Below are 20,809 nucleotides of genomic sequence, written 5' to 3' on the forward strand. Positions count from 1 at the left end.
TTTTTTTTTTTTTTTTTTTTTTTTTTTTGTAAACTCCTCTCCCCTCTCTCTCTGTCTGTCTCTGCATTGTTGAAATTTGTATGCTCTCTCTCAATATATGGTACCTTTTATAGGGGCCGGGAGAGTAAAGAAACAAAACGAATACATATGTGCTTTTTTTTTTTGACACAAAATACACGTGATACTTACTCTCACAATTTCAAGAATCCTATGCTCACCATCCAACTACAAAAAGACAGGTGTCATATGATAAAATAGAGTAATTAACTTTGGTTGAACTAATAACTCAGTAACACTATTATTCGTTTTTTGGGTAATCGCCATTTAACGTAGAGAAGTCGACATGAACATATCCATGCACTAACCAAAACCACAGTTTTAAGTATCCAAAATCGCAAACGTCCTTAATTAAAACGAAGACATGCATACTTCAAAACGATATACTGTATACTTTTCTTGTTGTTATATAGATAACTTTTTGCTGTTAATGTTGATCTTTCTTTGTTTTCTTTATTATATATATATATATATATTTATCATCTGTAATCTAGCTTTGTGCTAGCTTTCTTCCTCTTTCTTTTATGTATTAGCTAAATAACTATCAGGCTCCTTGTGTAATACTTTATTATCTATATATAAGAAAATCTTTTAACAAAAAAATAATAATAATAACTTATAAAATATTAACCTATATACACAAACGATGATCTTGGAACGTAATGATTAATTGAGCTGCAATTATAGTGATTGGTATGAAAATAATAGTAAGTTCAAGAGAAGTTTCACTACTTAATTGACATAAAAATCCGTGAAAAATGGTTGTATATATATACTTCTTTTTATTTATATGGATCGGGTACAATAATCTGATATCAGACCAAGTCATTCCAGCTCAATGACACATTGTGTCGGCAAGTATGTATAGAGAACAAAGGGAAGCTGCACTTCCTCCTCCCTATGCATGGGTACTTATAACAAAAATAGCTTAGTCATCATTTCAATTTTTTTTTTTTTACTGAAAAGCATGTGGACATATTACCATGTTAAGTATCATCAACATACTAATGTGAAATTCAACAATTAAAATTAAGTACCCCAATTAAACCGGTAAAAGATAACTCAGAATTTATGAAGCTTGCATATGCATGAATATATGAACACTAACCAAAACCAGAGTTTTTTTTTGTCATCCAAAAATCACTAACTTAGTTAAAACGACGATATGCACACTGTACTTCAAAACTATTTACTACATATATACTTTATGCTTTTTGTTGTTGTTAATTCTAATAACCTATACAACAAACGCTATAAGCTTGGAACGTAGTGACTAATTGAGCTGCGATTATATAGATTGATATGAAATAATAAATAAACTCAAGAGAAGGTTCATACTATCTGACATAATTAAAATCTGTAAAATGATTGGGTAAACTCATTTTTATTAATACAGTATGGATCGGGTATGAAACAAAAGCATTCAAGCTCAATGAAATATTGTGTCTAATGATAATGAAGCATGTATATAGAATAAATACAAGGTGTACTTCCTCTTCCCTATGCATTGGCTATATAACACGTACACAGGAAGCTTAGTCATCGTTTGGGAATCTTTCCCTCTTGTTTTCTTTTTTCAATTGAAAACCATGTTCAAGCGATGTGGACTTAAAACCATGTTAAGTATCAACATATAAATGTGAAATTCAACACTTGAAAGTATCCCAAACCGGTCAAAAACTCAAAATTATTGAAGCATATGCATGGATATATATTGATATTTGGTCAATCCGTTTACTAATGGCAATTGAAAAATATAATTATAGCACCATTTAAGAGATTTCATGCGTGAGTTAGATAAGTTTTGTTTGATTTTATTTTAGTTTCGCATATATTGTAACAAAAATGAGTTTAAGATTGTATCTCCAAAAAAACAATTGTTCATAATTTCATATGATGCTTCCAAAAAGGTAAATCTTTTTTTTTTTTTGTCAAACCCAAAAAGGTGAATCTATTAAGTTTTCGTCTTAATATCAGGACTCTTACATATTAAATAGTTCTTTGATTTTAAAATTAGATCTAATTAAAGCAAATTTGAATGAATTTAGCAATGTTGAATAATATCTTGAAAGTCAAAGCGTCATATGAACAACTTATATGTTATATCTTATGCATACAAAACAAACAAATAAGCATAATTTCATTAGCGTGTGGTATAGGCGAGAACCATTTGTTTATCGTACATTTCTTCTTGATGATCGGTCTTTTATTACACTCTTTCACCTTCTCTAGCTAAATTTGCCTAGCGACCCCCTCTCTCTCTCACTTTAGCCTCTAGTTGTTGCAATTTATATTTTATAACTTCTCTCAATATATGGTATTAGGAGAGAATAAAAGAAAAGGATGAAATATAATTTTTTTTTAAATATAAATGATTGTGTATTTTTATTTTATTAATATGTTACAGGTACAATTATTGGATATGAGACAACACATTATGTGTGAATGAAACATGCAAATATAACCAATCCAAAGTGTCCCCCTTCTCTATGGCTTGGCTAAAATAGGAATAGCTTAGTCATAGCTTAGTCACAATTTTGTTTTTTATTTTATTTTTACTGAAAATTATATGAAGCGATGTGGACATCCATAAAACAATGTTTAGTGATTCATCGAGCTATGTTTGTTTAGCCTGACTCTTGCATGCATCCTGTTTTGATCGCTATCAATGTTTCTTTTTAGTCCATTTTGATCTTTCATCATCGTTTAATTGTTTGATATTCTTGTTTAGTGTTGTTGACATGTGATCTCTTTGTTTTTATTTTAGTATAATATAATCATTTATCTTAGGCGTAATGTAATGTTGATGGTTTGATATTCTCGTTTAGTGTTGTTGACATGTGATCTCTTTGTTTTTATTTTAATCTAATCTAATCGTTTATCTTAGGCGTAATGTAATGTTGATTTTGTGGGCTCAAGAAATAATGGACCGGAGGCGTATAACACAATATGGACTACACTTGTAAAAAGAGAGTAAAATGGCAAGTTTGGAAATCACGCTAATATTAGTTCCATTTAGTGTCCAAAACTGGAAAATGGAGAGGTATAAGAGACTCATGATATATTCTACGGATCCTTTAGTATATACAAAAAAAAATACAATATCTTAGTAATTTATTTTCCTTACCATATTGGTAGGAATCGGATAGTATTCAGAATCGAAAATTTCCAACTTATATGGAAACTAATATAAATAAAATGTCTTTGGGAAATTGTTTTCAGTTATAATATAATCTCCTTATCTTCTATACTAATTTCAAGAAAGTCTTTTCAAAGCATAAGTTGCAACATTATCACGTATCAAACTACCATTGATGTATAAAAATGTTACTTTCCGAATTAATATAGATGCAAAGAGAAAAAGAAAACGACTGAAGGAGAAATAAACTAAATTGCATTCGTATTATTTGATTATAAAACAGAGAGATATACGGTGGTCAAGGTCGACATTGACAAACAACACCAACCACTCTATACTCTCACAAGTTAAACATAAAAACTCAAACGAGGTTGCTATATATAATTATGATAAAATTATAATATATAGCTAGACCTTTTATTAAAACCAAAAAGAAAACAAAAAGAAAATTTAGCATAGATATAGTCTGCCTCCACATAAAACGATTAGGTTATGCGGCGGAGGGGGCAAGGTTGGTAAGAACATCACCAACAGATTCTTTGGAAGCCAAGGGTGCAGTGATCGGATTCGGCTTAGAGTCAGTCTCAACGAAGTATTTGTAGTCTAAACTCGAATCCTCGTAAATCTCCCACCATTTTTTCACCAACATTTTTATGTCTTCTCGATCCATAAATCTCCCACCATGTCTTCTCATTGTATTTCCAAGGCTTTGAACCCTGTAAATATTGATTAGAAATATAAAACTTTAGTAAATCCTTACATATAAGGAAGTACCTAGAGAAAAAAATAAAATAAACAAAATAAAACGTACATTAGCACAGTAATGAACAACACTGATTTGGTCAAGGTCAACATGTTCAGGATGACGCCAAAGCATAGCCAATACAAGGTTGTAGGTCGAGGGGATTGGTTTGTAAATGTCTCTGAAGTACATATTCAGAAAATCCTATCAAAAACAAACATTAATATTAGAATCGTATGATAGAGAAAAAAAACTCAAATAATGAAAAACAAAAATTGCACCTGTTCGGCAAAAAGAGTTGGAGTCGTGATTTGAACAACACGAAGGAGATCCTCGTAAGTGAGGAGATTTGGTTCAAAAACCAACATACCAGCATTGAAATATACCGGCGGTGGTGAGCCGAGGCTTTCAACAGGCCACGTCACCTTTTCAGGGCACTGTTGGCAGTAACCAATTTTGTATTGTGGAGATTTGGACCAAGATATCTCGCAAAAGCAATCTTTGACGGCGTACAAGTAGCCACGAGGAGCATCGAAAAGATGATCGATGTTACTAAACACTTGTATATCTCCATCAAGATATATCATCCTCTCATACTCCACAAACTGCATTTAAATATGTTAATGAGAAGTCGTTAAACACATATATGTGGGAAAAAACGATTAAATAACGACTTTTAAAATTATTATTTATACACGGTTCACGGTTGTACACTGTTATTTGATTAATCTAAATATCGGACATGATATTGGTTATATATAATCTTTATTACTAGGACGTAACACTCTCGACGTGACAACAGGGCCGGACATCATGTTTTAAAAACACACGTAATAATGTTGATAAATAAACACAACTATACATATATAGTAAGTAAAAGTATTTACCTCCCAAATACGAAGTTTGGAGTAGTTGATAACGTAATACGCCATGGAGTAACCGGTTTGGTTTTCCGGGGGATGAACCGGTTCAATGTCACGAATGATACATCCCTGAGCCACCAGGATTTGACGGTGTTCCTCAGGCACGTCTGGGAGACACGCCACAACAAGAGGATAAGCAGAGTTCACCTTACGAAGTCCTTTAGCTAGACCAACCACACCCATCCAGTAGTCTTTGTTTCCAGCAAGGAAAGTGACGTATGCTCTTTTCCCACCGTCAGTGCTCACCGTCTTCTCAACGTTCAGAGTCATTTGAGCCATCTCAAACAATTAAAAAGAAGATTGGTTTCTTAAAAAGAGAAGAACTGTTTTTTGGTTGCGATTGTAGTAAGTGAGTGGAAGATAAGAGAAACGATCGTATTCTTATATAGGGAACAAGAGAGATAAGGGAAAAATAAATGCGAAGGAGAGAATTAATTACGGATATCATTACAGAATATTGGAAAGTTTCCATTGTTTGATAACGTTTTTGATGCGAGTGATTTGTTTAGCAATATATAAATCGGAGTAGATAAAGAAACATGAATCCAAAATTGTCATAAATATGGAAATGGGGATGATTCATCATATATGTTTGCGAATCTGTATTCAAATCGGTGTACTAAATGTATGATGTATATATATGGCAAGTATTGCTCTATCGAATTATTCGTTATGAATATTTCTAGTCTGTTTGCGTATAACTTGTTCTGGTTGAGCCGACCGTGTATGGCAACTAATTTATGAATTGCTTTATCTTAGGCGCAAAAGGATGTATTGCCGCCTTTTTTGGGGTCAAGAAATGGACTGGCGTATATAGTAATAATATGGGCTGGGCTTTTAAAATAGACCGTGGCTTAAAAGGCTTTTTCGACTAGAGAAACTCTCGTTGGATTGGCGGCTCTGGAGGAGACTCCCCCCCCCTCCCCTCTACTAAAATCTTATTGAAGGTTTCCAATTCTGAGTTTTGTTTGCAATCTGAAGAAAGAAAAAATCAGATGAAGAAGTTAGCGAGAAAATGGCGGAGAACTCGTCGCGAAGAAGATGATGATAAGTTCGTCCTTCCTACTTCTGACGACATCGATTCTCGGCCTATCGATACGCAGGGTTTTGTTTCTCTCTTCCTGTTGATTTTCGCAAAAGCGAGCTCGTAGTAACTCTTTCTCGTTGTCATCTTCGTTTTACAGAGCAAGAGGAGTACGTTAGGTCGCTCGAGGAAGCTCACGCTCAGCAAAGTCGGCAGTGGAGGGTAAGATCGGAGAACATTATTTAATTTCAAGGAAAATTTGAGGAGTTTTCTGGTTCTAAAAGAAGTTTGTATTTGTTTCTCTTATGCGTAGAGTGTGTTCGTGGTTCTTCTGATCTGTTATGGAGCTTTCCTTTTCTACTCCATCTTCCAGCAGTTCGTTTCACCATGGGAATTGGTATGATTAACTCTTCCTTAAGTGTGGCCTTCTTCGTCCTCTTGTTTTTCCAGTTACCTTCTCATTGAATTGAATCCGAAGTTGAAAATTTAGATCAGATTCCTTTTTTTCAGTTGCAGCGGAAACTTTGATTTTACTAAAGGGAGTTGAATTAATACTTAAAAGGATATAGTCGAAATTGAGTGTTGTTTTAATATTAGGTTTTGGATTTTAGAGTTTTGAATGTATTGTCTGACTATGGAGAGCTACTGATTTTGCTGCATTGATTTAACTTGCAATCGTTGTAGGGAGTGAAACAAATGTCTCTTTATATAATAAGATATTGTACGGTCTGTATTTCATGAGTTCTTCTTAAGTTATGCCAATTTTTTCTGTGCAGCGGTATCATGCCTACTTCATGGAAGATCTCAAGTCATGGATGGTCATTTCAGCTGGTTTGTCTTTCATCTATGTATTTTTACGCTCTGTAACCATGGTTTACTAGATTTGACTCGTCATTCGATATTGTGATACAGCCAATACCGAGCTTGTGTAGAACATTCTGTGTATGTCGCTGGTACCTATATGGGAAATAGGGAGTAATGTTAGTTGTTAGATGCATATTAACCTAATGCACACTTTCGTACGGTCGTTCTCTGGCTGTAATTCCCGAGTATCACTTTTCATAAGAGAGCATATCCATTGGTGGAATAGTGTAGAACGAGAAAGATTGACTGCATTATGAGTGTTTTTGACCTTAGGCATAAAAATCCTTCCTCATTCTCTGCTACTATAATTATAAGAACCCATTCATGGCCATACTGAAACCTTAAATCCACCGGAAGACTTTGCTGCTTGATCTTCAGTTTTCTTTCTTTAAGTTTTAGAATGTTTGACTCTTACAACAATAACATTTCTGTCATTGGATTGTTGGATCAGAGTGGATCGCTATCATGGCGTGCTGTCTCTCCATTGTCGGGCTACGAGATAAGAAGAATGATCATAGAAGATGGTTCTGGTACTCATGTGTTGTTGGATCTGCATTGACCATCTTTTGGCTTTACTACTTGCTGAGGTACACACTAGAGAGTATAAATTTCATTACTTCGGATATCACAGTACACTTAACAAACCTTCATAATTACTACTACTAAGAGAAGCTAAAATACATTCAGTCTCAATGTATAGCTCCAGAGATGCTGGTTCATTGATAATAATGCAATTTTTAGTACCATTAATCTTTTTGTTAGCATTTATGGTAGATTAAGAATAGGGATACTTATGCTCTATGTATGCATGATTGTGCTTATCTGTTTTCACTTGTGTTCCAGGCTTCCAAAGTTCCGGTGGGATGCTATATGGCTTCCATTTGGACCTATTTGGTATGCACATCTCTCACTTAGATATAACCTTGCGCATATACAACATAATACCATATGTATGTGACACTAATGTTTGTTCAACTCACTGTACTATGAAATTGCAGCGGAGCTGGAACTTGTCTATACGTGGACCATCTACTGGAGGAATCATCTGAAGAAGTGAAAAAACTAAGGAACTATATGTACGCATATAAATCAAGGTAGAGATCAAATGCCATCCCTATACTCTTCAGAGTAACTCTGTGATAGCCAGTGTGCAAGTTTTGACTCCATATATCATCCCATAAAGAGCTTTCTTCTTTTGCTGTAAATAGAATCGAAACTTTCATGTTCTGCATGAACAGTTATAAGATTCATTTTGTATAAAAGGAAACTCATGATTAACTCAAAGGCTCAAAGCAGACTCCAGCTCACAGGCAAATCATGACGCAGATTTACAGGTATAAACTTGTTAAACGAGTTGGAACAATTCACTTGAAATTGGTGCAGATTCATAGATATACTCTCAAGATGTGATCACTTCGATAATGATCACATCTGAGCATTAGCATCTAGTACTATGCGAAGTTGTCATTTTGACATACAGCCGTAAGAGTAAAATTATGTCTTGCTCACATTTCATGAGATATGGTGGACAAGGATTCAAGAAGATAGATAAACGTTCTCTTCAATAACTGATTCGAAAAACCCAAAATTGAAAAAAAAAATTCTGATAGGAAGATTACAAGATAGTTCAATCCTCTTCTTCAATAACCTTAGTACCAAGGCCAGAGAGTCCTTCAGCAGGGATTTCAGCAACAGTGACAAGAGAGAAGAACTCTTCCTTAGCATCTTCGTCATCATTTCTCTTACGAGCAACTCGGACTCTGATTCTCCTAGGTGGACCTCTGATACCTTTGCTCCAAATCTGCTTGTTCAACTTGACATCCACTCTCACATCCTTGGTACCCATTGCCTTCTCGGCAAACTTCCTTATCTCCTTGATAGCATTTGGAGCCTTCTTCTTAAAGGTACTGTGTAACAACACGAATCAAGGCAATGTTCAATTTCAATCCATGATATCAGACAATTCCAACTGCTAACGAATTTTTGAACCAAAAGAGCAAAAAGTAAGATTGGTTTAGGAAGTTACCAGCTATGAAGGCGTCTGTGAAGGTTGATGGTGTACTCTCTGGTCACCACCTCCTCTTTCCTTCCCTTCTTCTCCGACATTTTTATGTCTCTATAATATGTTCCTGCGAATATCAAAACTCAAATCTGTTTATTTCCGATATCTAATACTGAACCGAATAGCTCAGTTTACTAGAAAAAAGTCCATTGGCACGAATTTTAAAACGGATATTAAAGATACAGAGAGAGAGATGAGTATACCTTCGTCTCTCTAGGGAACGCCGATAATACAGAGCCGGTGGTGGCGGAGGAGTGTGGATGCTTATATGCGGCGCTCTATAAACTATAGGATGAAGAACTAACCCTAGTCCATTTTATGGGCTTTTTACTTTACTAGACCTGTTTTCGTATGGCCCAATTGACAGTTTCTGAACTCCAAAAAAAAACATTTATTTATTACATCGTAAGATAAACGTCTGACGATTTTCAACATTGGATAATTTAGAATTTTAAACTTTTGTTAACCTTGGATGAAAATATTGGCTTTTGACATTTCACCGCGGAGACCAAAACTAAATTGTTTGATGTCGGTAGAACAAATTCTAACAAGGTTTGTATAAATGTGGGCGTTTGGTCTAGTGGTATGATTCTCGCTTTGGGTGCGAGAGGTCCCGAGTTCGATTCTCGGAACGCCTCTTTATTTTTTAACTTTTCAATAATTTTGTATCGAACCTTTCTAAATTTCGAGTTTTACCAAAAGACTCAAAAGTTTCTTCTTGGTACTTTTAAATACTCTTGAGTCTTGAAAGAAATCCAAAAGATCACAAATAACAACACAATAGCTCACAATATAAAGGCACACAATCACACGAGCCAAAATATCACAAATGAACAACACTCTAGCATCACAAAAGCTCAATATAGAAAGGTTTCACAAACACAGTACCCACAAGATCACAAAGAACAACACTCTAGCATCACAATAGCTCAATATAATCTCCTGCAAATAGTGATCCCATCGCCAAGTGCAGCATGCGAGATCTGCACACGCTGATCAGCCGAGAGTTTCTTGTTCAGCTCAAGTGTTGCGTTCTTCCCTTCTCTCCTCCACTCGGGTGTGGCAGAGTCCGGTTCAGCAACTGATCCTCCCCAGAGAGTGTTGTCATACACTATTATCCCACCAACCTTGACCAGTCTCATAAGCCTCTCATGGTAGTTGCAATTATTCACCTTGTCTGCATCCACAAATGCGAAATCAAATCCACCCTCATTCCCTTTCTGCATCAAAAACACAAAGACCATCTCAGGGTATTACATACTAATTCCTTTTTTGAGAGAGAAAGACAAAGAAGTATGAAGTCATACATCATTTAAAAGCTCTTCAAGAGCTGGAAGAGCTTCAGACTCTCTGAAATCAATTTTGTGTTCAACACCAGCTTTCTTTATAACTGGCAATCCTTTCTCATACGAGTCTCTGCTCACGTCAATAGCTATAACCTGCAGGGCTCGTATACCAAATCAGTTGCAGAATCGGAACAACGGAACTACGGTAGAGCTCAAGACATATATATGCACATACCTTGCCATCTTCTGGTAATGTAAGAGCAGTGAGGAGAAGAGAGTATCCAGTGAAAACCCCAACCTCTATAGTCTTTCTTGCATTTACCAGATTCAACAGCATCTTCATCAACTGGCCAGTATCCGGTGCAGTAGCCATATCAGCTCGAGGGTGGTTATGAGTAATATTCCTAAGCTCCTTGAGCGGCTCTGCCTCGCGTGGGTATACACTGGTCTCCAGAATATACTGTAACATTGTTCAAAGACAGGTATCAGATAAATGGAAAGTCAAATGAAGAAATGTGAAAAATGAATGAGTAGGGGAACACACTTTATAGAGCTCTTCACTCTTCAGCAATCCCTTAGAATAATCTGATGCCTTGGCTTCATCTTTAGCCATTGTAAATCACAGTTTTCTTCCCAAAACACAATCAAGTATCTGCTCAAGGATTAGGGTATAAATTAATAACCAAGCCATGACGTAAGACAGTATGCAGAGAACAAGGGTTCTTTATGATTGATTCAGGGTTTGTGAAATTTAAAATCTTTCTTCTGAAATTGGCGATCTTTCTAGTTTTGAAGGAAAAGCATCTAAGCAGAGAGATAGAGGTGAAAGCACAGAGGGATCTTTTATTAAGATGAGTGGATTTGATCAGCTGTTATCAAATCCAGTTGCTTGGTTCTTAGAACTAAACTACTTTAAAAACCAATTGATTTAGCAGACCGTTGACTTCTTAATCAAGGCTAGGTTCACTATCCATATACTCATACAGAAAGAACAACAAGACTCACGATTCAAAAATGATACATAAAGATGACTTACAGAGTTATAATGAGTAGAGAGAGAGAGAGAGTACCCGTTTCCGATCTTCCGCCACAATTTTGAGTGATGCTTCTAACACCTTACAAGGCTTGCTTTTATAGGAAATTGCAAACAAAAAAATAATGACAGACAGAAGACGTTGCACATTTGCTCGTATATTATACGACAACTGTCAATATTTTGATTCTCTTCCTTTTATGTGATTAACAACAAGGATCGGTGCATGATGTCGTTTTATACTTCTCTGGTAAGGTTGGTGAGTGCTGATGTTTCACGAAGGAGACATCTTACCAAACGGTCCAAACCCATTTCGAAATAACGGTTCGATGATACAACCACTAAATATTCCAAAGCACTATGCTTTTGATGATCTAGTTTTCTGGTTTCTTTAATGTGAGCAAGAAAAAAAATGGGCATTCACATAATTTTAAAACTGAAAAAGTAACACCAAAAGCCAACATGGTTAGTCGACTGATATTATTAAAGCTACCTTGAGTGATGATGATGCATCAGCTTCAAAACTTTTTTGTGTATTAATTATCCTGAGAAAAAAGAAATTAACTCTGCTACTAATGTCAAGCCGTGAGATAGTTTAGGCATTCAATGATTTTTTTTGTTTGTTTATGGGAGGGTTGCTTTGTTTCTTCAAGGGTAGTAGCCTGTGAAAGTGAAACCCCTTCCTACGATCTCTCCTGCACAGTACCAAGCAAAGCATTCCAGACCAAATAGTGCTGCAATTCCAGCATCTTCGACCTTCAAATCTGCCCGATTCTTCCACAAGCCCTTCACGTGATCTACTTCCTTCCAAAATGACTCTGTACGCCCAGGAATGCTGCGATCCACTTAAACAAGTCATTCATAGCTAAACTGTAGTTGTGAATAACATATCAAGAAACAACGAAAAGACTATTCTGCTAAGAAAATATACACTAACATACTCTATAAACAGATAAATGTTTGGTATCTAATTAAGATGCAGCAAAGCAGAGACCATAGATTGGCATGTGATGAATTCATGGTTCAGACCTAGAATGTATAGTTCCATTAACCTTTGATAACACAGCAAACCATCCCTAAACCTAATAGAGAACGAGCTACAACCAAACCGAAAACTAAGCCAAGATACATTTTTTATCACCAACACACCAAACTCTACCCTGCTAGAAAATCACACTACCACGCACATTGATTGTCTTACTTAGATAAGAGAGAAAAGGGGGAAAAAAAACAAACCTAGCAAGACGTGTGTAGAGAAGCTGTTTAGACAACTCATTGCATTTCTCAACAGTGGCTGGCTCCTGGATGTACATCTTGTTCTTCTCAAGCAACTGTTTGTAGTAAGTTGTGCCATGCTTAGACACAAACTTGGATGCTTCACAAGCCTTGGATTTCAGTTGTAGCAACTTGGATGCCATCTCTCAAAAACAAAACTCTTCGCTATAAAAACACGATTTTTTGGATTGCAAGTCAAAAGGGGAGCTAATGGATACAGTCATTATAAAATCCAATTCCAAAATTAAACTAGAATCACCAAAACAAAACCCTAATCATCAAAAGATTAAGATCATTTATAAATACTCAGACTTTATGAATGTTTACATTATCATTCATTGTTCCACACTCAATCTAATGCTGCATGATAGTAAAGCGACACGAAAGTGCAGATCTAAGCACTCAAATTCCCAAAACAGGGGAAAAAGTGGAAATAGAAGAGATGAAGCTTCAAATCAAAAGGGAAAAAGTAATTTAAAGGTCTCTCTCACCTTTGCTGATGTTTACCGGCGACGGAGATTGTAGAACTGGTGTGTCACCCGTTTACCGCAGTGGGATCGATCAACAGAGTTTTTTGGGGGTTTTGTTTTGTTACCCCTCGCTCTCTCTCTCGCTCTCTCGCTTCTTTCTCCGATGATAAATTATGGGCCTTATATGGGCCTTTAGCAACTCTTAATAGGACGGTGATGACACTTAAGAAGCGGGGGGCCAGTTATGCTAAGAAATATGGACAAGTTTGTTTCACCAGCAAAATACCATTTTTATTCTTTTTTTTTTTAAATGTTATAATTTGATGAAATTTGTAGTGAAAATTATGTGGTAGAAGCATTACGTTTAAGAATTATGTAAATGTTTAACATTGTGTACTTGTAATTTGTAAATGCTACTCAGCGACTCTAGCTACGGTTACCCGATATCTATATTATTATTTTCACAGCATTTTTCAGAAGAATGTTTAGACAATATTTACATCATATGCCATTATAATTAAAACATTTAATACAAAAAAAAATTAAAAATTAAATTAAGAAAATCGAGTATGAAAATATATATTTCCCTAAATATCTGAACAACATCAATTTCTATTTTCCTTTTTAATTACAAGTTTTAAAATGTTTTAATGAAAAAAAAAACTATAATATCTTACCTTATTCAATTTTGATTTTCCATTATACATGTTTTCCATTATACATAAATTGTTTAATGTTTTCTATGTTAAAATGAATAGAGCAATTGATATCAAAAATGGGTAGAAAAAAATATAAAAATAAACTAATAATGTATGATTTTATTATACTATATATATATATATATTGTTTTAACCTCCACAAAATGATATATGTTTTTTGACTAAAGAACATGTGTCATTTATAGAGTTATGATGTCAAATACAAATATATATATATATATATATTCTATTGCACAATTTAAATAGTGAATACATCAAATTTAGTCATATGAGTAATATCAATAATATTATCTGTGTAAATATCAATAACAATACTAAAAAAAGCAACAATAATTTATGGAAAATTTTATTTATCCACGGGCCCTAACCTAAACTAAAAATAATCATAAGAATGTGATGAGATTTAGGTTAATATTAGTACACTTATATATTTTTGCGGGTTGGTTTAAAAACACAAACAAAATATTTTAAAACTTAATTTTACATGAAAGGAGTTAAAAATCAACACTAACCCGCTCCATCATACTCATAGACAAAACTAACTAATTTCAAATTGGTGAATAAGAAAAATTAAATAATTTTATATTAACTACAAAGTATTATATATATTAACAGATGTTTACTTTCACAACAACTAATTTTGATTGATTAAATTCCAAAATAAAAGAATTTTGATTAATTAAATTTCAAGTGAAAATAATAATTTTTAAATAGATAAAGAAAATAAAATTACAAATATCTCAATATTATTGTAAAAGAGTTTAAAACATATATTTGATCTAACATAATATTTTTTTAGTAAATTATATAAAATATACAAAAATACATAATCACGCGGTACACCGCGGATTAAAATCTAGTTCCTATTAAAAAGTTGAACGTTTTTAATATTCTCTTTTACACCAAACAAATATGAAATAATTAAACAATAACACTAACATCGTAGTTGAGCTGACGTGAGGTCTCAAACATAAAAATATCCCAAATGGTATATTATTGCCACTCCAAAAAAAATACGAGTAATCAGACGACCATGCGTATAATACTCAATAAGAAATTCAAGAAAAGATAAAATTATAATACTACAAGCAGTACTTGTACAAAGTGCATAACAACAGTATATCTCTAAACCAACACCATAATATATCTTCATTAAACACGCTAATCAAGTATGTTACTCATTCATTGGATCGCATTTTTGCTTAATGATTAGCTAATGTTACTCATTCATTGGATCGCATTTTTGCTTAATGATTAGCTAACTATTATGTACTTGCATAATTAATCTGACTAGATTGTCATCAAATAACACTGTGGACCACTTATATTTATCTTCTTTCTTCGTCTTATTAAAATCATCTGAATAGAAATAATCGTATGCAATAATACACATGACAATATAATGTAAACAAAATTTACAAATTACAATCTAAAGTTTATTTATAGCCAACTTGTCTTTTTTTTTCTGCCGTCTATAACTCGAACACGTACACATACACATACAGATTATAATTGTGATACGACGACTCGAAGAGGATGCTAGTTACTACGAACCACAAGTATTTCTAATCAGAAAATTAAGTTACTAATTAAGTCATGATGAGAAATTATACAGTAACATTTGTATACTAGTTTTGTACTAAAGAAAAATTTACCAAATATTTTTCGGTAGAACTGATAATATCACTTATCCATACTTTTAACATAGTTGTGGATGGTACAAATTCTCGAACTAGCATTTCATAAAGAAGTTCCCCATTCAAATCTGGTAACTAAAAGTACTGATACATACACTTTTAACCTAACCACATTTGGAACTGGGTCCATATATACGTAATACGTACATACATATAAGTACGTGTAAAATGTGTATTCCTTTTTAACAATTAAGATTTATAGGCTTCGGGTTGTTGTAAAGATAAGTCCATAAGTATACTCCACGAAGCAGCTCGTAATACGACACCAAGACGAGACCAATGTAGTGGTAAAATTAATGACGACGTTGATGATTAGTTCACACGTGGGACGTGCCCAATGATTTTTTAGGAACCAGCCTGCCAGCGTGATCCGCGTGTGAGGTGGGGAATGATCTCACGGCTAATATTCTTCCAGCTGTTCACTTTGACCTTTGACCCTTAATAAGTATTGAGTTGCAAAATCCTAACGACCACGACACACGTGTGGATGCGAGATTGGAATGTGTATCACCGGTAAGATCGATTTCTGAAATGTACTATCATAATTCGTAAGGGTAGAAGAAACTTTCTTCTAGGCTTTCTTAAAAACATTTGTAAATTCGAATACTAAAAATAAATTAACGCAAAAGAGAAATGGCCTTACAAATTCTGAAAAGAGGTCGTGGGTTCGATTGTTTTTTGTTTTTTTTTTGTCATTTTCGTGGGTATAGATCAGAATTCGCATTGGACATGAATAAAACGATCCTATATGTTACTCTATAAACTTACATTGCATAAATATATATACATATGTGTAATTATATGGTGTTGCATGTTGTTGTCGACAAAGATAAAAATAAAATATGAAAAATAAATTGTCTCGCGGAAATTTTCTTATTGGGGAAGTTTGATAAGTCAATCCTTGCACTTGTCACACATGTTTTGGTACCATTTGTCACAAGCCTACAATTATAAATACTGAAACTTTTGACCATTAGGAGCAACAAATATCATAAATATATGTACATTATGATATTCACGAACATAAAGGCAAAAGTATAAACGGGGTAGCAAGGGGAAGGTAAAGTTATTTTGACCCACAATTTCGAGTATAAGAAATTATAGTATTAGACACGTAGATAGAGACATGAGTATGTATAAAGTCAAGTGTATTACAAAGACATGACGAAACATGCAAATTGAGGAGACTAAAACTTTTAAGTCATAACGAAACATGCAAATTGAAGAGACTAAGTGTCAAATCGGTGATTAATTTAAAAAGGATTATGCATGCAAAGTCCACTAGTCTTGAATTCTTAACATTTCTTTGACGCTTTCGAAACTCATTTTAATAAGCTTAATTAAGAAGGTTTTCTTTTAGAATGACTAGTCAAATCAAATACTTCTCCTAATTAGCTGTAAGTGGAAGTATTATAACATTAATGTAATATTTATACCTTGTATAAGTCAAAGTTGTACATATATGTTTGTTATTTCTGCATGACATAACGAAAATGATTAATCATAACATAAAAGCTATATATAGTATAAATGTAATATAGGTCAAAGTAAATAAACACATACATGGAAAATTTGGTGCAGTATAAAACATCTATTAATCGTAAATTTAGAGTTTCACTTATGTATGTATGATTTATCTAAAGCAATTTTCAATTCTGAATCAATGATTGTTTTAGTTTTCGCTAGGTGCATGATGTAAGAAATGCATGCCTATATTTCTGTTGCATGCAACCTCTATACTATATACTATCTAGCTACCAATATATACCATGCTTTTTTCTTATTTTTTTGTGTGCAACAAAACTACCATTCCCTGTCATTAAATTTATAGATGAACTCATTCAGAATACAATAATGTAATTTCCACACTTTTTGGGAAAATATAAGTATCTGTGTAAATAAATACATGTAACAACAATTTGCATTATTTATATTCCTTTAATAGAGACCAATGTCTTTGCACTTAATTCAATTGTTTTTATTCAACCAAGTGGTATACGACCTCGTCTTGGCCAAGAAATGAAACAACTTGGGACGTTAGCTAGGAATAAACCAACTATTTTGATATTTATCTCATGAAAATAATAAACTGACAAATCCCATATTTAAGCTCGTAAGTCGTTGTATTTAAGAAAACTATACATCTTTTCTGGTCAAAGACCACTACTAGTCTAGTTCTCATTTCAGCTTCTAAATTCAAATTTGTGAGCATATATATTGCACTTCTTTAGAGTTATTTTGTTTTAGATATCACATTTCATGCGATTAGTGAAATCTTCTATGTGAGAGGCTTGAGAGATTATCACTATGCTGATGGCTTAAAGCTGTGGTTCTCTACTCGCTCATCCTTGTAACCAAGTTTGTGTTTCTTAAAACTCTCTCTTTTGATTTTTCTTTCAAGCTCTAAAATAAATTATTGAATTTTTTGTATAAACGTTTTTGGTTGAATACAATTTTATATTCAATTTAAAAAAACATTGTGATATTTCTTATTAATTTGCTTCATCTAGTCACAAGAGTCGAAAATTAGTCAGAGTTACGCTGACATAAAAAAAATCTTTCGTTATCAAAAGACAAAACTATACATGTTATGATTTTACCTTACAAATAGTTGTACTATTTTTTTTTTGATATAAATCTTCATATATATGTAAGATACTTTACTTGGTAGCTACGTAAAAATTTAGTTCGATCTCACCAAAAACTGTCTGTATTCGGAGAAATAATATTAAGATTTAAGAGAATAAAAGGAACACATTTCTTGTTAGAGTTGTACAGTGACCAAGTCAAAAAGATCCGACCATAAAAAAACACTAACTTCTGCAGAAATTACATCAACAATGACATGAACATATTGAAATAATCTTATCTAAACCCATTTGCTGAATACAAGTATACATCAACAAATTTTCACTTCAATTCGAGAAGAAAAAAGTCAACAAAATATTACATACAGATCAGTGACCTTAAATAAAGGAAGAAGCAAATTTGTGGCTACCTACTGTCTATAATATATTTTCCGAAGTATATATCTTATCAACATATATATGCAGATTTTTCATTTGCCGTAAACAATATTGTTTGGATCTGTTACACCATGCTTACTTAAGTTATAGAGATATACATAAGAAATATATGCTATAATATTTTATATAAAATAATCTTTTATATAAAAAAAGTCGTTTATAACATCAGGTATTACAGGTCAACCTTGATGAACATACAAATTAACTTGCTTTGGACAAAGCAAGAAAACAAACAATAATATCTAGAAAAGAGAAACAAATGAAATCCCATTTTGACATCAATGAATTTCGATTAATCATCTCCTCTTTCCTGAAAAATTAATTTACCCTCCCCCATATATTAACCACCAAAAAAAACGGATTTAATTTACTTTCATTTTTTTTACTTTACATTTCAAAACTTCCTTCTTCGGTCCATGAACTCATGTATTCTCATCAACGCAATCTCCAAAGTGTTCTCGCTCATGTTAGCAAAACAAACCCTAAACCAACCAAACTCCGAGCAGTGACACGAAGTTCCCGGAGATATGTTCAGCTTAAGCTCCTTCAAGATCACATCCCAAAGCTGGAGCTCGCCGTCCTTAGTTTTCTTCTCGAGCAAGAAACCCAAATTCATCCAGCAAAACAGTCCTGCGTTCCCCTTCAAACACTCAATCCCTGCCTTCTTAAGCCCCTCCACAATCGTCTCGTACCGTCTCCTAAGTCTTTCCCGGTTTATCCTTATGTACTTTTCCGTAAACTCCACATCCGACAACATAGAAGCCAACATGTGTTGTGTCTGCGACGAGACAAGCGTAAAGCTCGACATCCTTCTCGCTGTCTTCACAACATTATCATTGTACGAGTATATAGTCCCGACGCGGAAACCGGGAAGACCAAGATCCTTGGAGAGGCTGTAGACGATGTGGACTCGTTCCTTTACTGACACGTCATCTATGTTCTCTACGATCTCTGCAACGCTGGTGAACTCAGAAGCATGGAAGACCGAGCCGGAGTAAATCTCATCTGAAACCAAGTGAATGTTCTTGCGTACGCAGAAGTCAAGGAGATCTTCAAGAACCTTCTTTTGGACCGTCGCACCTAATGGGTTCGATGGGTTGGTTATGAGCACTCCTCGGACTCTAATGTTTGCGCCACAAGCCGTTTGGTAAGCTGACTCGAGCGCCTCCGGGGTTATCTGGAAATTGTTCGAGCTGTCGCAATGGATCGGTACTATTTTCACTCCGGTTCTCCATCTCAAATCTCTATCGAATCTGTAATGAAATAACGAAATTGTTCGGTAAATACAGTGCATTAAAATATTGAAAATATATAAAAGATTATAATTTTCTTATAAATGGTGTTGGTTTGTTGCAACTATTTCTTTGTAGTCTATATCTTTATATATAAGAATGACCATGTTATTTTTAAAATTTTAATCCGTTATCGGTATATATATTATAAAGTGTGACGTACCCTGGATAATACGGTGTGGGGACTAGAAGAGCGTCGTTAGGATCGGCAAGGATGAAAGTTAAGAGCTCGTTAGCTGCGGTGGCTCCGGCGGTGAGGACGATTCGGTCAGGATCGAATCTAGATTTACCTCCTCGAATCTGCTCCATGAAGCTAGCCATGGCTTGTCTGAAAGTTTTGAGACCATGGTAGTCTTGAAACAGTGCGTTTTCACGGAAACCAGGAGCTCCTTTTGATCCCCACATCGAACCTTCTGGGTTCTTCTTCTCTAAGTAAGTTTCTAGAAGATCAAACGAGACCTGTGTGTAACAAATATGATGGAGAGAGATAATTAGTACATTATCGCCATATATAATTAGAAAAGGATGATTATATATATATATAAAAAAAATTAATTACCTGATTCTCAGCGAGACCCATTTGAATAACACCGGAAGGGTTATGAGTTTCGTCGTAAGGATTCTCGTCGTAAGCTTTCCAACCGGCGAAGTAAGGTGAGTCTTCTCCGTGTGTGTCTGAAACCGCAACTCGAGAAAGCTCGACGACGTTGTTTTTGTTGTCGTTGTTGTTTGATGATCTCTTTATCATTAGAGGAAGACCCATTTTTTTCTTAGAGTTTCGAACTTGACACGTGACACGTGACAGCTCTGAAACACAATCGGAGGGGGAGAGAGGGAGAGAGAGAGAGAGAGCGAGAGAGATAAGAGGAGAAGTGTGTTGGAGTTAAACATTTGTGTTAATGAGGGAGAGGTATATATAGCAAACGTGACGGAGATGGAAGTCTTTGACAATATTTCGATTTAATAATATTAGTTTACTTACATATAGAGAAGAGGTTTGTGTAAAGAATAAGGAAGATTCGATTGTGGAAAAATAAGTTGTCATTGACCTGCAAATGGATGATTAGATAAGAGTGTTTTGGCTATTTTTATTTTTGTTTTTCATATCTTGAAACTTCTTGGTGGTTCATCTATAGCAGATCGCCAGTTCCATAAATCGTTGATTATCAATTTTTATACGTAATATTGTCAATGTGGTTT

The 20,809-nt window shown here is 34.3% G+C and overlaps 5 protein-coding genes and 1 pseudogene across 6 annotated transcripts; 1 reads left to right on the top strand and 5 right to left on the bottom strand.

The window, feature by feature from the left end:
• Positions 3,687-5,140, bottom strand: LOC104717622 (annotated as a pseudogene).
• LOC104717624 lies at positions 5,810-8,330 on the top strand. Its single transcript, XM_010435231.2, has 7 exons — positions 5,810-5,965; positions 6,046-6,107; positions 6,199-6,282; positions 6,662-6,716; positions 7,201-7,336; positions 7,593-7,643; positions 7,748-8,330. Exons 1-7 carry the CDS (start codon positions 5,857-5,859, stop codon positions 7,845-7,847), a joined length of 597 nt encoding a protein of 198 aa, XP_010433533.1. The 5' UTR covers positions 5,810-5,856; the 3' UTR covers positions 7,848-8,330.
• Positions 8,233-9,122, bottom strand: LOC104717623 (60S ribosomal protein L31-3). Its single transcript, XM_010435230.2, has 3 exons — positions 9,015-9,122; positions 8,776-8,878; positions 8,233-8,656 (listed from the first exon to the last, which is right to left on the bottom strand). Exons 2-3 carry the CDS (start codon positions 8,853-8,855, stop codon positions 8,377-8,379), a joined length of 360 nt encoding a protein of 119 aa, XP_010433532.1. The 5' UTR covers positions 8,856-8,878; positions 9,015-9,122; the 3' UTR covers positions 8,233-8,376.
• LOC104717625 (probable caffeoyl-CoA O-methyltransferase At4g26220) lies at positions 9,556-11,290 on the bottom strand. 2 transcript variants are annotated; one of them, XM_010435233.2, is made up of 5 exons: positions 11,134-11,290; positions 10,642-10,749; positions 10,333-10,557; positions 10,119-10,250; positions 9,556-10,031 (listed from the first exon to the last, which is right to left on the bottom strand). In XM_010435233.2, the coding sequence occupies exons 2-5, from the start codon at positions 10,708-10,710 to the stop codon at positions 9,741-9,743; spliced, it is 717 nt and encodes a 238-aa protein (XP_010433535.1). In that variant the 5' UTR covers positions 10,711-10,749; positions 11,134-11,290; the 3' UTR covers positions 9,556-9,740. The 2 variants fall into 2 exon arrangements, with proteins under 2 accessions (XP_010433535.1, XP_010433534.1); XM_010435232.2 differs by having other exon boundaries at positions 11,168-11,288.
• On the bottom strand, positions 11,556-13,026 carry LOC104717626. Its single transcript, XM_010435234.2, has 3 exons — positions 12,897-13,026; positions 12,367-12,570; positions 11,556-11,965 (listed from the first exon to the last, which is right to left on the bottom strand). The coding sequence occupies exons 2-3, from the start codon at positions 12,546-12,548 to the stop codon at positions 11,779-11,781; spliced, it is 369 nt and encodes a 122-aa protein (XP_010433536.1). The 5' UTR covers positions 12,549-12,570; positions 12,897-13,026; the 3' UTR covers positions 11,556-11,778.
• Positions 18,634-20,488, bottom strand: LOC104717627 (1-aminocyclopropane-1-carboxylate synthase 7-like). The gene is made up of 3 exons (XM_010435235.2): positions 20,169-20,488; positions 19,773-20,068; positions 18,634-19,570 (listed from the first exon to the last, which is right to left on the bottom strand). Exons 1-3 carry the CDS (start codon positions 20,370-20,372, stop codon positions 18,712-18,714), a joined length of 1,359 nt encoding a protein of 452 aa, XP_010433537.1. The 5' UTR covers positions 20,373-20,488; the 3' UTR covers positions 18,634-18,711.

The sequence above is a fragment of the Camelina sativa genome, chromosome 10 (assembly GCF_000633955.1).
Source record: "Camelina sativa cultivar DH55 chromosome 10, Cs, whole genome shotgun sequence".
NCBI classification, from domain to species: Eukaryota; Viridiplantae; Streptophyta; class Magnoliopsida; order Brassicales; family Brassicaceae; genus Camelina; species Camelina sativa.

What these genes read in the sequence shown, in the direction of transcription:
- LOC104717625 (XM_010435233.2), bottom strand. Translation starts at nt 10,710, where the DNA reads ATGGCTAAAGATGAAGCCAAGGCATCAGATTATTCTAAGGGATTGCTG. An exon ending in AGAGTGAAGAGCTCTATAAA is followed by an intron (nt 10,558 to 10,641) that starts GTGTGTTCCCCT and finishes ACAATGTTACAG; the next exon opens with TATATTCTGGAGACCAGTGT. An exon ending in CATTACCAGAAGATGGCAAG is followed by an intron (nt 10,251 to 10,332) that starts GTATGTGCATAT and finishes CGAGCCCTGCAG; the next exon opens with GTTATAGCTATTGACGTGAG.
- LOC104717626 (XM_010435234.2), bottom strand. Translation starts at nt 12,548, where the DNA reads ATGGCATCCAAGTTGCTACAACTGAAATCCAAGGCTTGTGAAGCATCC. An exon ending in CTCTACACACGTCTTGCTAG is followed by an intron (nt 11,966 to 12,366) that starts GTTTGTTTTTTT and finishes AGTGGATCGCAG; the next exon opens with CATTCCTGGGCGTACAGAGT.
- LOC104717623 (XM_010435230.2), bottom strand. Translation starts at nt 8,855, where the DNA reads ATGTCGGAGAAGAAGGGAAGGAAAGAGGAGGTGGTGACCAGAGAGTAC. An exon ending in CACAGACGCCTTCATAGCTG is followed by an intron (nt 8,657 to 8,775) that starts GTAACTTCCTAA and finishes GTTGTTACACAG; the next exon opens with TACCTTTAAGAAGAAGGCTC.
- LOC104717627 (XM_010435235.2), bottom strand. Translation starts at nt 20,372, where the DNA reads ATGGGTCTTCCTCTAATGATAAAGAGATCATCAAACAACAACGACAAC. An exon ending in TGGGTCTCGCTGAGAATCAG is followed by an intron (nt 20,069 to 20,168) that starts GTAATTAATTTT and finishes TGTTACACACAG; the next exon opens with GTCTCGTTTGATCTTCTAGA. An exon ending in CCCACACCGTATTATCCAGG is followed by an intron (nt 19,571 to 19,772) that starts GTACGTCACACT and finishes ATTTCATTACAG; the next exon opens with ATTCGATAGAGATTTGAGAT.
- LOC104717624 (XM_010435231.2), top strand. Translation starts at nt 5,857, where the DNA reads ATGAAGAAGTTAGCGAGAAAATGGCGGAGAACTCGTCGCGAAGAAGAT. An exon ending in TCGTTTCACCATGGGAATTG is followed by an intron (nt 6,283 to 6,661) that starts GTATGATTAACT and finishes TTTTCTGTGCAG; the next exon opens with CGGTATCATGCCTACTTCAT. An exon ending in ATGGATGGTCATTTCAGCTG is followed by an intron (nt 6,717 to 7,200) that starts GTTTGTCTTTCA and finishes TTGTTGGATCAG; the next exon opens with AGTGGATCGCTATCATGGCG.